This window comes from Danaus plexippus (assembly GCF_018135715.1).
Source record: "Danaus plexippus chromosome 16 unlocalized genomic scaffold, MEX_DaPlex mxdp_23, whole genome shotgun sequence".
NCBI classification, from domain to species: domain Eukaryota; kingdom Metazoa; phylum Arthropoda; class Insecta; order Lepidoptera; family Nymphalidae; genus Danaus; species Danaus plexippus.
The window spans coordinates 2,997,301-3,009,970 of NW_026869851.1; the positions used below are offsets into that span (position 1 = coordinate 2,997,301).

General features: G+C 31.6%; 1 protein-coding gene across 6 annotated transcripts in view; it reads right to left on the reverse strand.

Moving 5' to 3' along the window:
• LOC116771730 (transient receptor potential cation channel trpm) overlaps nt 1-12,670 on the reverse strand; it is a 133,883-nt gene that overhangs the window by 113,361 nt on the left and 7,852 nt on the right. For 4 of the 6 annotated variants that reach the window (XM_061528215.1, XM_061528220.1, XM_061528216.1 and 1 more), the window contains exon 2: nt 9,554-9,628. The exons of the other annotated variants lie outside the window; for them this stretch is intronic. In XM_061528215.1, coding sequence (XP_061384199.1) covers nt 9,554-9,628 — 75 coding nt within the window. The remainder of the gene's footprint in view (nt 1-9,553; nt 9,629-12,670) is intronic. 6 annotated transcript variants of the gene reach the window in all.

Sequence of the window (12,670 nt, forward strand, 5' to 3'; positions counted from 1 at the left end):
TTTTATTTGCCCTTAAACGCGACGATAAACAACATCAATCCATACAGCCTAGTCATTAGTTTGCAGACGATAACAATGGCAGCCGTTTGACGTTTAGTTTCTTTTTTTTTTATCGACGCTAGTATCCGTCGACTGCATAATATATACATCCTATGATACGTCAAATTATTCCATGAATTTATGATTAATAAACAGTGTGACTTACTCATTTCTCGGTTATAAAAATAAATAATTTGAAATAAATATATAAGAAAAAACTCAAATTTAGTACATAATTATTAAAAAAAAAAGTGCTATACTTTTTGGGCAGAGAAACGTAAAATATAGAATCGTTTTCAATACTCTTATTATAATATTTCTTTAATAAAGCAGTTTCTTAAGACCTTTGTATTTTCCATATACTTGAATTTATATACATTTTTATGAAAAGACGATGTAAAATCTCACTTAGGAAATATATACCGTAAAAAAACGTAGTTCTAGGTTAATAAAAAGATCCGAATAGTGTCTTAAGAAGAACCAGTGTTGACATAAATATGATACTGTGATAGACTCTAAAGCTATAAATAGCTTTCAGTAACGAACACTCATTGAAATTCAACTTGGAAGGTGAGTCGATAAACATGAATTATAACAAAGTCAACGTCTGTAATAGCAATACGTGTTAATTTTATCCTACTTCAAAGCCAGAAAAGAGGGTAATGCTTTATATAGACGCGCCTAAACAGAACAACGCAGTTTGCAGAAAAATTTAAATTAGGAACCGGTGTTCGAATAAGTTTCATATTGCTTCTGCGTAGACAAAACAAAAAGCTTTAAAAATTAACAACACGCAGTTCCTACACAATGTCACAAATTCCGTGCTCCCTTTCAGGAGTTTTATTACAGCTAAACAATAAACAGACACACTTACATTGATGTATGTATCTTTTTAAATAAATAAGCAAACATAATACACCAAAAAAATACGTCGATAAGAGCTTAAATTAATTTTTCCAATTAAAACTGGCTGTTCGAATATTCTTTTCCTATTTTCAGCATAAAATTGATAGTTTTATAGATGTGGACGATATAATGAACGTTACCCGCAATTGTACACATGATTTATTGGTAATCGACCGCACTGTACGTTGCAAACGCGTTCCTAACCGCATCAGCTCCACGTATTTGTACCAAGTCACGTATTTTATAGGTCACCTAAATAATTTTAAAATCTGACTTAAAATATATATGTGTGTATCTGGCTCGATCGCATGAAATAGTGTGTGGATGTATGTATGTTGGATTAGGCAAGTGCATTTCGTGTACTGAATTAAGCATATAGTAAAACAACTTAGTAATTAAATGAAAAGTAGTGCGTATTAAGGATAAGTCGCCCCATAACGTATCCGTCATTGAATAATACATATTGTAGGCGAAAAACAAATACGTAGAAAGCATCTTTTACTAGATAAGTCTCCATTTTTACAAAATCTACTTCCCCCTTTTATCAAATTCCGATTTTGGCCATGTTTCATTTCAAGTGGTAATTATTATAATTACAAAATATCTTCATATAATAAAAACCGCCAGTGATTTTCACATAGCAATTATTCGTGAAGCACTTATTCGAGTAATCATATACCAAAAAATCATTATATTCTTACACCTCTGGACCAATATTATCTTACATAGCCAAAAACGCTCGCAAGACAACAGGCTTTCAAATGAGAAGAACCGCATCAAAATCGGTTGAGCCGCATGATATACACAGACATTGACGTCAAACTTACACCCCTCTTTGTGACTCGGAGGTTAAAAATACGAACGATTTAAAAAGCCGTCCTGATACTATTGACATATTTGCAAACACCTAAGTTTTATATTAACAAAGAGTTAAAACTTTAATATGGTCAGCTCCCAAATATTATCTTTTTATTTCTTATAAATTACATAAAACAATATTATGAAGCAAGTCTACGTCTTGGTTTATTCGGGTTCCCTTATAGGACCTAATCATTTAACTCCCTGCACCGCACTGTTTTCATTTAGCAAATTGTCCGTGTACCGTATTTTCAATATAAACGAAAGTCGTAAGCGTTTGTAAGCGCAACATCACATTTGCTTCTCGATTCTCATTAAGTAATGCAAACCATTATATCGCTTTGATATTAATTCTATGTATGCAACATTTATTAATGACGCGTTCGCCTGATCCTTAATGAATATCAAATTAGTTTTACATATATCCGAAAATTTGATAGGACAGTTTTATATGAAATAAATATAAAACATTTTATTGAAGAACTTATTGAATTGACATCTAAGGACTTGTACAGCAAGAATTTATTATGAAATTAAAAAAAAATATTTATTTACTTGCCTGTCTAACGAGGGTTTTGATTTAAATCACGTACTTAGTAATCGCTACATACACTTTCATATATTTTGGTATTTAAAATGTCTCTGAATGCTTCGAGCAATAATATGTTACAGAAACTCAATAAAGCAAATATAATTCCTCATTAAACGGACTCAATCAATTCGTTGCGAGTTTTTTTTAAATAATTTACATAACATTTCACTCACCTTGGCTATAGTTTTACATGGTTTCTGTGTGTACGCCGATGTAAATAGGATTGTATGTATCGGCGCCTCCGTGGGTATACCCAGGGAAGTCATCTCCAAACAGTCAGTGAGTTAGTGTATTACCAGATATCATAAAACAATTGTCACATCAATTATTTCCATTAAAAACACTGAACTAACATTTGCTAACTATCTATATTACGTTGTTTTATTTCATTAAGTAATAATGAGATTATTGAAAATTATTATATAGTTTTGATATCGTTTCATCTAATACTAATAACCAGATGAGACGTTCCTTTGAAATGATACCAAGGAAATAACAATTGCAACAACAAGAAAAACACAGGACGACATGTGTCACCATATCAAAACACTATCAGGAATGTCACAGTAATGTCGAGGAGCACTGCGCAACACGCGTTGTCAGTCTGTTAAATAAACACGAAGCGAACACACAACCTTGGTAGAAGGTAGCTATTTAATATTTTATACGTGCTATCTTGAGTCTGCAGCTTCGCTTATAACTATAAACAACAAGCCGGTTAATTTTAACTAACTTCGTTAAAGAAAATCTGTCTTGCATTATCTCAAATATGAACAAACATAGGTACATGCATCCATAAATACTTTTACGTAATTTTTTTATTTGCCCTTAAACCTACACCTGGCTCGCAAGTCCCGGGCACTGTTGAAGCTCGTCTCCCTGCAACGATGGACCCGGCACCCGCACGGAGAATCCATGGTATGCTGAGAGTTTTTGTCTCTAATGTAATCATATCAACATAAATTTTAAAACTTATATGTTATGCTAAAATTTAATAGGGTGGGAATTTTTTTTTTTATAAAATATAGATGTTTTTTATAAGTAACAAGCTAAATTGCATTGAAATGTAATTTATTTGCTTTAATATATTTAAAATTATTTGGCGGTTGTAGAGATTATGCCATCATTATTTGTCGGTGAAAAACATAATAAGTGAAAAATTAACAAAAATACAATACAGATAGGTATAAAAAAAGACAGTTTAGGTCTTTCCACCCGCCTAAAACCTGCAGCAACCAGCGACAATTCATTACTCATTACAAAAAAATACACTGACAGTTCAGTGTGAACAGACCAACCAGTTAGGGCCAAGAGTTCAATAGAATTTAAGTATGAAGAGGGTAGGATCAGGAACATTCAAGAGGAACCGCAACAAAGTATAACCTTATTCACTCAAGTGTAAGTCAGTAAGTAAAAACAAGCCGTCATATAAACAATGAAGCACTTATCTCCCTTAGCCTTTTTCGATATTTGCGAAACAAAATACAAAAGCCGGCTGTACGAAGATTAATGACACGTCTAGTTATTAAAGATGAGGCTACTATGAACAAAGGGTAATATATTTTTGGTCCATGCCATTCGTTTTAAAATCACTTCGAATGATAACGATTTCGTTTTATATTATATTTTTGCAAACAACAGCAGATATAAAAATAACTTTTGCTGTTACAGTTAGCTTGTGAAATTTGTTCTTTGTATTTTAATGACGCAAGGCTAAGAAATCAAGCACCTCGTCAAGTTTAGAGTACTTTCTGTTGTCGAATCTCATCCTCCACTTTGGTAGTAAGGTAAAGCTATTGGCTTAAGCGGTGCGTTCTAAAACTTATTATACGATGATTTTAAATTCAAATATGGTAGTTTAATATCAGTATTTTTTACAACAATGTCAATTGGAATTTCTGTCATCTGTTTCGAAGATACCAATATCAGCCGATAATATAATAGAGCGCAAAATTTAGCAAGTCTAAGTACAATCGTACATGTACAGTTGGACACAGACAATCGACAAGCTTCCTACTACTAACTCTGTTAATGGTCATATACAAAGCGATCGCAAGAAGCTAATAAAATCGTTGCCTATAGCTGATAAATTACTAGCAGATAGTTTAAACTCACCTTTCTGAGAAGATCATCGAACCGTTAATTTAATTAATTAGAAATCCAATTTCAGAAACCTCACAGTTCCTCTCGGGCTTGGGCTGGGACAATACTCTAGGAGTCGACTATCAGGTCTACGATTTAGGAAGCAAACTATTACTTGTATAATAAATTATAATGATAACCCACTCGAGCACTCAATATAGTAATAATTTCCCTATTCCTAAAACAGATCTTTTTGTGGAGGATCAGACCATAAAAAATTTGAGTTACGTAAAATTTTCTAGTAGTCCCGTATAAAATCGTAAATTATTATCTTTTTTACACTTTATTAGTAAAATAGGATAGCTAATGTTAAGGGATACTCCTGAATGTAATGACGTTTTTCCACTCATCCTTTATGCGTGAAATCTCCACTGAGTTTTCCAAGAGAAATCCTGTGTTGCTTGGTACATTAGTAAAGTGATTCAACTATCATAGCATCCCTACATAGTCACAGCACAACAGAGCCATTACCTTCGTGATGGAAGTCTTGTTTTACCGTTTATAAAATATTCCACCAAAAACCATAAATACAGACTACAAATGTATTTCGTTTGCATAAATACAAATGTTCCACAAAAGATAAGCATAATTTCAACGTGCTTTCTCCACCAGTTATGAGGCTTTGCAAAAAAAATTATATTAACTTTTTATATGCTAAAAAAAATAGACGTTTAAGTTTAAATTTTTACGTCCTGACAAAGTCACATCGTCTCTCGAGGCCATGATAAGTTGATACAAGAACAAATAAGAACTCCACAATCAGACAATTTGTTTAAACAAGAGGCCTGTGTGGAAAATGTTTACTGTAGTACGATACGATGTATGTATGTTTGTGAATACATATATATATACATTGTATATATATAAAGAATCATATTTTGTTCAGAAAAATAACATGAATAACTTAATTAAATTTGTTTAAGAATATAAACGTTGTTTTAAAATAACATTAAGAACGGTAACGAGTAAGTTAGCAATTGATAACTGCCGGTAGTCATTTGATAACAGCCGTGACTGATGACATACCTACATCCATGTCATTTTAGGTTTACACAGCCGGCTATCAATCATTTTGTTAATTTATGTAAGGAAAGTTCCGTTGTAGGTACTAAAATTATAATTTTAACGTAAAACCCGATCTAATTATAAATATAAACGTACGTGCGAAAGTATTTACCGTGGGTAAAGCTATCAGTGATCGCAGGAGTCGTGTGACAACGCGGTCGGCACACGTCATGTTACAAAACGTAATGTAACCCTGTTGCCATCTTAATATATGTGGTACTTAGAACAACGAGTATATTTTAATTTAAGTATTTATATTTTTTTTATTTACATCAGAAAACAACTTCGTGAATACGAAAGAAAATATTATTAAATTACAAACGTATATTTTTTTTATTTGTCTTTCCATTTAAAAAAATTATAAAAATAAGACATTTTATTTTAATTAATGTAATTTTCATTGACATAATCAAGCATATTTTTGTACATAAATATTTCTTCAGCATACCTGTTTTCTTGTACATACATCAGGTTATGTAAGCATTAGCTAGTTTTTAAGCAACATTTGCATATGTGCAAAGGTAATAAATACTGCACAAATACAGCAATATTTTTCAATGAGATGCTTTATATATATCACTAATAAGTAATCCAGCGCATCCTCTTTCATACATCGGAATTTAAACTTGTGCATTTCGGTTGAGTGCTAAATTAAAAAAAAATCTGGTTTATAGGTTTAATTAAACGAGGCTCGTAAAATACATAAAAAAAAATTACTATATGTTGTGTGAGCACTTATATTTATAGAGAGCATTCAAAGCAATTTTCAGATGTTTCGGAACTGTCCCACAGTGTTTATATTCGATACGCGACAAAGGACAGCTTTTAGGAACGAAAGTATAAAACGAAATATGTTTTCAATAAAAATATTGAAAGTTAACTTTGTTTCCACGAGAAAAAAACATAACTTTATACATTTATGTTAAAAAAAATTCTTAAAAAAAAATGTATTTTTACTAAAAATTCACACGAATAGTTTTTTATAATATAATTGTGATTTACTCAGTCATGAAAAGTATTGTTAAATCGCCCGCTCTTTTAATGGCTGCTTCAAACATCGAGACAAGATAAGACATTGGTCTGTCATCAGAGGCATATAAAAAAACATAATATATTATTATAAACAAAATTTCTGTATCTCTTTTAAGTAATATTTATTTATGTTTAATTAAAAACTAGTTACTTATATACATATAAGTTGTTTCATTAAAGCTATACGATTAAGTTGAAGAAATTAATGGCTTTAAATTAGTATCATAAATCTCGTGTTCACCCAGGACAAGTCTTAGTAGAGCGACGTCCGATACATCAATTTAGGAAACTAAATAAGTACAGCTCATAAATTTTGCTTTAATTAATCAACAAATATAACTGAATAATAATATTATTAAATAAATCTTAAGTGAATCTGCAACTATTATAATATATCATTTATAGATTTTTTTAATATGAAACTGTGATTTTAGGTGTTTGGATAGACTTTGCGTACTCGTAATATTTTTACTGACATCCTTACAGACGACATTTATAAAACTTAAACATTATAGTCAGCTTCACATCTATCAATGAGAATAGCCTTGCCGAACTTCAACAGTCTTGAAAGTGGCGTTACGACATAGATCAATCTTAATCAAACTCAAAACTATAGCATACTACACTATAGTATATAATTATAGCATACTACACTAAATACTATAATAATATACTTAATAATATATGAGAGTTCTCATCATTTATCTTAACGTTTCACTACGAACAGATTCATGTTATTACGTCACTCTCAACGTAACTTTGCATCGTCAAAGCAAACACCCAGGTCCTAGTTTTCTCGTTCATATGTTGAACATTCGCATCGATATAATTCTATTAATGTGAACGTCAAAACTGTCAGTTAAATAATCCATACTAAGGGTATTTACATACTAGTGTATATAAGCGTATATTATTTAAAAACTAATAAAATTATGCATTCCTCTTATATATTTCAAACTACCCGTAGTTACTGTATTACTGAAGGCCAATTTCACTTAACATAAAATAACCTAGAAGATGTATAATATTTATTTTATAGCAATAATTAACTTTTTCCTTAGAAATGTTATTTTGTTAATAAAATATCCGCGTCCACTCTAACGACTGCTATGCGATACTAAATCTTTTAAACTGCCATTTAAAGTCAACAATAGCGTTTCACTTACATGAAAAATCTTTCACTTATTATAGCGTAAAATATACTCAATAGACTCTGTGTGCACTATAAATCTTTTCCTGCAGATTTGAATACAGTATTACGATATGGAAATGCGTTTAAGCTAAACTATTAGGACGGTACAATAAAATAAACTTCCAAGTATATATCCATTTTCATTCTTTACAATAATTCTATACCTGTATTAAAATATGTTAAATTCAATCGCAGCTACGAACACCGACGATCTAAACGAGACCTTTAATTAATTGCTTTATATAAAAAGACAGTTATATTCATAGGAACTCTGTGTGAAATACGTGTCACATCACAAAACGCAGGCCGATCTTAAGTATTATAAAAAAAAAAAAAATAACGTTCTTAGATTTTTTGAAATTCGTTTCATCTTTCACATCTAACAAATTACGATAAAAAAAATACCCAGCAAACGTCCGAACCGCTTGCATGGTAATTGATTAAAAAATACACGGACGTAATTTAGAAATTTATTTCCATATATTATGTGTTGTTACGTTTTACGTCTAAACGAATCTTGTATAATAAACTCGTATGATTAAATTAATGGAAACTCATAACTAACTCAATGCGGATTTTAAATATGTTTTATCCACATCAAGGAAACTATGCTAATAAAATTGTATACTACCTACAGTTTACGTAATGTAATGCATGCCACTACTTCCAACACGTTTTATTACTTGGCGCACTGAAACAAATTTTAATTATAATAGCGCAGCTTGTTTCATTGTGAATTATTATCATTTCATTTTCATAATATAGTTTGCATATTATTTTAAATTTTCTATTAAAAGCATGTACACGTCATGACGATTATTGATTCTGTAATCGAATCCGTGTGTAATACTTACATTATAAGCATGAAAGTCGTCACTAAGTATAGACGCTCGGTCTTGTGGGTATGCTTGTTGATATACGAAAGCAATAGATTTTACAGACGTCTTCGTCTGTGTTGAGTTGATGCTGGACATAGAGAGAAATGTATAAAGCATGTTGAAACGACAAATATGACGACTCTATTCTGTGTCACCTGATATAAACTGTACAACTCTTATGCTTTGATCCAATAGGTCCAGGAAAATTTATAGTCTATGTCTTTCCTGATATCTAAGCTAAATTATTGTGATATATTATCAACATCAGTTAAGCATTGTTTTCGTAATACTGGAACACAAATCCCTGTGTCTATACATCAGCACAAACTTTTCTTTATTTTATATATATGTATTTAGTAAGCAGAATTGACATTCGACTTTATGGCATGGAGATGATTGAATGTTGATGCGAAGAACATGTGGGAGTACTGAAATTATAAATGAGGCTGTCTCAGGCTGTCTCCTATTTGGATTCTGGAATGGGCGGCACCCAAATAACCATGCTTTGTCATCTAAAATATGTATGCAATAGTGACATGTACGTGATGAAAGTTAAATGAGAGCTCGTAAAACACGTCTGAATATAAAGCCACGTTATAAGGAGCAGGGCATATACACAGGTGAAATAAAATCCTTATGTATACAAAATATTTAAATGGCTGTCAAAACAAAATCAACGCGCAGGCCTCAACCAAAACAAAATGTTCACTGGATCTAGGTCATACCTTCCAGTGAATCATTTTGAATCATGCTGTATTATGTGGAGTGGTCAAAACATGCCCCATGGGTTCCGTGGAAGGGTATCGCATTCCCCATTAATGAAGGGTAACAACTTGCCCCATTACTGACTTTGTTCTTATCGTCGATGGATATGGAGAGAGACAGCATCGCCAAACCGACTTTTTTGAGGCCGCTTTGCACCCCCTGTTAGGAAATTCAAGTAAAATATTAATTATTACAATATCAAATAAACATTATAGTCACACTCATTTCTTGATTTCACAAACATAGAAATAAATTGACGGTTTTAAACGAGATTACATCCTTCGTATTGCGTGTGATATTTTAAAGTGTTGTTAATATTGAAGTTTTGTCTTAAAGACATTTACAATAACGTGTGTGAGTAGTTCCAGAGATAATTGCAACCACGCGGCATTCTGCAACCAACTCACGCCGACTGTAGTTTGCTATAGGCAATATGAAGCGCTCTTAGTACCGATGACTACAATTTGAAACTATTATTCAAGGAAGCGTATTAATTAAATCAAACTCGTAATATCTACATCAATTTTTTTTAACGCTGTCTTCATTCGCAGTGGAATCGTGGAATATTTTGCCAACGGAAACGTATTTATTTGTTGGACGGATTATAATCTTGAGTACCAACTGTGTGGAGGAAACCCGAAGGAGTTTGTCGAATGGAATAAAGGTGTTTATTTAATTTTTATCTCAATATAATTGTTTTCTTGCAACAAATTACTTTCAACTTTCGTTTAACGTCCACATTCATTTCTTGTCACATATGATTTAATGTTAAAAATTATGTTAATTTAATTGTAATGTAAAATTAAAAGTATTGCAACCTGGAGCAGACGTACAATATATCTTTCTTATTCACGAAATGACTCGTATTATTTCAGTTAATAATAATATTTAGTACAAACAGAGGTACGGGTTTACAGAGCTGGTCGTAAATATCTTCCAGCGATACCAACTAAGTGGTGTTTCCACAATGACCTGGTTTGAGGTTCAGTAACGAGGGTGATCCACTCGAACGCTTTGATCGCCAGCTCCGAGATTAAGGCGCTTCAGATGCTAATATGAAAATAGCTTCATCTTATCGCGTACATGTTCCGGCAATTGTTATATGTTCAATGCACCTACCACAAGTTTGAAATTACCAAGCATGTTCCGTATTTTTCATACGCATCTCATACGTGAACAAAAAAACTTAAGACGATCTGTATTCAGTTTTTAAAAGTACAGAGTTGTTTTGAAATAATCGTAAAATATAAGCGCTGTTAATAACCTTTTAATATTAAACATTTCATTATAGGAGCCAGACGGGCGTTAAATAACTAACAGTGTGCATCCAATTAAATGTTACCGCTTTAACAAAATAGTGGAAGCTCCACGGTTTAACTGTGTATATAGTTAGTGCTGTATTTGAAGGTTGAAAGGCCGTTCGTGAACTTATCCAAATTTATCAAATTTACGTGCTAAATTAAACTTTATATCGTACAAGTAGAGTTTAAATTATTTATACGGACAATTAGTTTTTATTATAATAAACTACATATAGGAAAGAAATGTATTAATTTTGTTTTTAGAATAATCGATATCCAGTAGTGTTTGCAACCGTTCCCGGCAGGTCTACCGCAGTGTAATAGCTCTTGGTTCAGTACAGTATGACTTTTTATCGTTCTACTAAATGGCAAAGCCTTCACTGTTTCATTTTTCTCATTTAACAGTTCTAAAAGGTTAGAAATTTTTGTAAAATAAATCGATGGCTTTAATATCTAAACATGTTTAACAAGACTATAACATCTCCTTAGTTACAGACAAAATTAACTCGACTACAAAACTCAAACGTCTGAATGCAATTCGCAAAAATAACAATTTAAACTTATTGATATTTTGCCTTACACAAAAATTCTATTCCTAAGTTTATTAAAAGAATCAAAGTACAAAAAAAAAACTTTAAAATGCTATTACGCGAAAGTATTAGTATAAAACAGCATCATAGTTAATTTATTTGCACTGTACGTAATAATTTTAATTTTAATATACAATATGTAAAACTAACTTAACACTTTAACTTTTGCTCAAATAAATCGAATAAAAAATAATGTAAATGATTTTTCGTTTGTATAACCATCATTCGTATGTATGATTTAAAATTTTTATCAGTTTACCAGGAAACAGCATGAATAGCTAAACACGTATAGCTATCAAGCTATAAAAATAATCTACACGATTTGGTTCAACGTAACACACTTATAATGACCTCCGCCTTTAAAGACCCGCCTCTCATACGTGAGGGCGCGGGTACGAAACCTGGCAAGTACCAATGTGATCTTTTCCGAGTTATATTATATACTTTCTAACAGTATTTAGACACCGCTGACGGATGGTGAAGGAAAACATCGCGAGGAAACCTGGTCTTATAATTTCAAATTATAAGTTTGAAATCGCCAATCCGTCTTGAGCAAGCGTGATGATTAACGTTCTAACTTTAACTATGTGAGAAGAGGCCTTTGTTCAGCAGTGGTCGCCGATAGGCTGAAGATGATGATGATGATGTCTGTACATTATTTGAAATTCCCAAAATATACTAAACTATTTCATACATTTTTTTGTTATATATGAGAAGAATTTCGTGTCACATATTGCTGAAGCAAAGCCCGGATTCAGAACAAGTTACAAAGAATGTATTTATTATCTAGCATCAAGCAGATATAGTTTCGATACAAGTCTATGAAATTATTTTAAATCAGCTTTTGAATCGCGTGTGAACCAAAGTTATAATAATTAATTCATACCCGTTGAATATTTAATATCAACAATTAATATGATATATTTTACAAAGACATTGCATGCGAGCTGAGTAACACGCGACACTAGACTCGTTTATATTAAGAACTAGGGTACCACAATTTTAGTTAAAACATCTCATTTAAATTTAAATTTAAAACATAATTAAAATATTGCTTTAATTAGATAGGTGATTATAAGCATTAAAATGTATAAAATCATTTGTGTAATAAATGAGAATAGTTTCTGATAATATATATAGATAAATAGGTAGAGCTTAGATACAGTTTAAAGTTACGCGATACAAAGGTAAAAAAGTTCATGTCTTATAAACAGAATGCTGCACGAGGAACACGATCCACGCAAACTTATAATGAAATAGTGACTTAAATAACTTTTAAATTATATAAAACAAGAAACATCAGTGCGCTT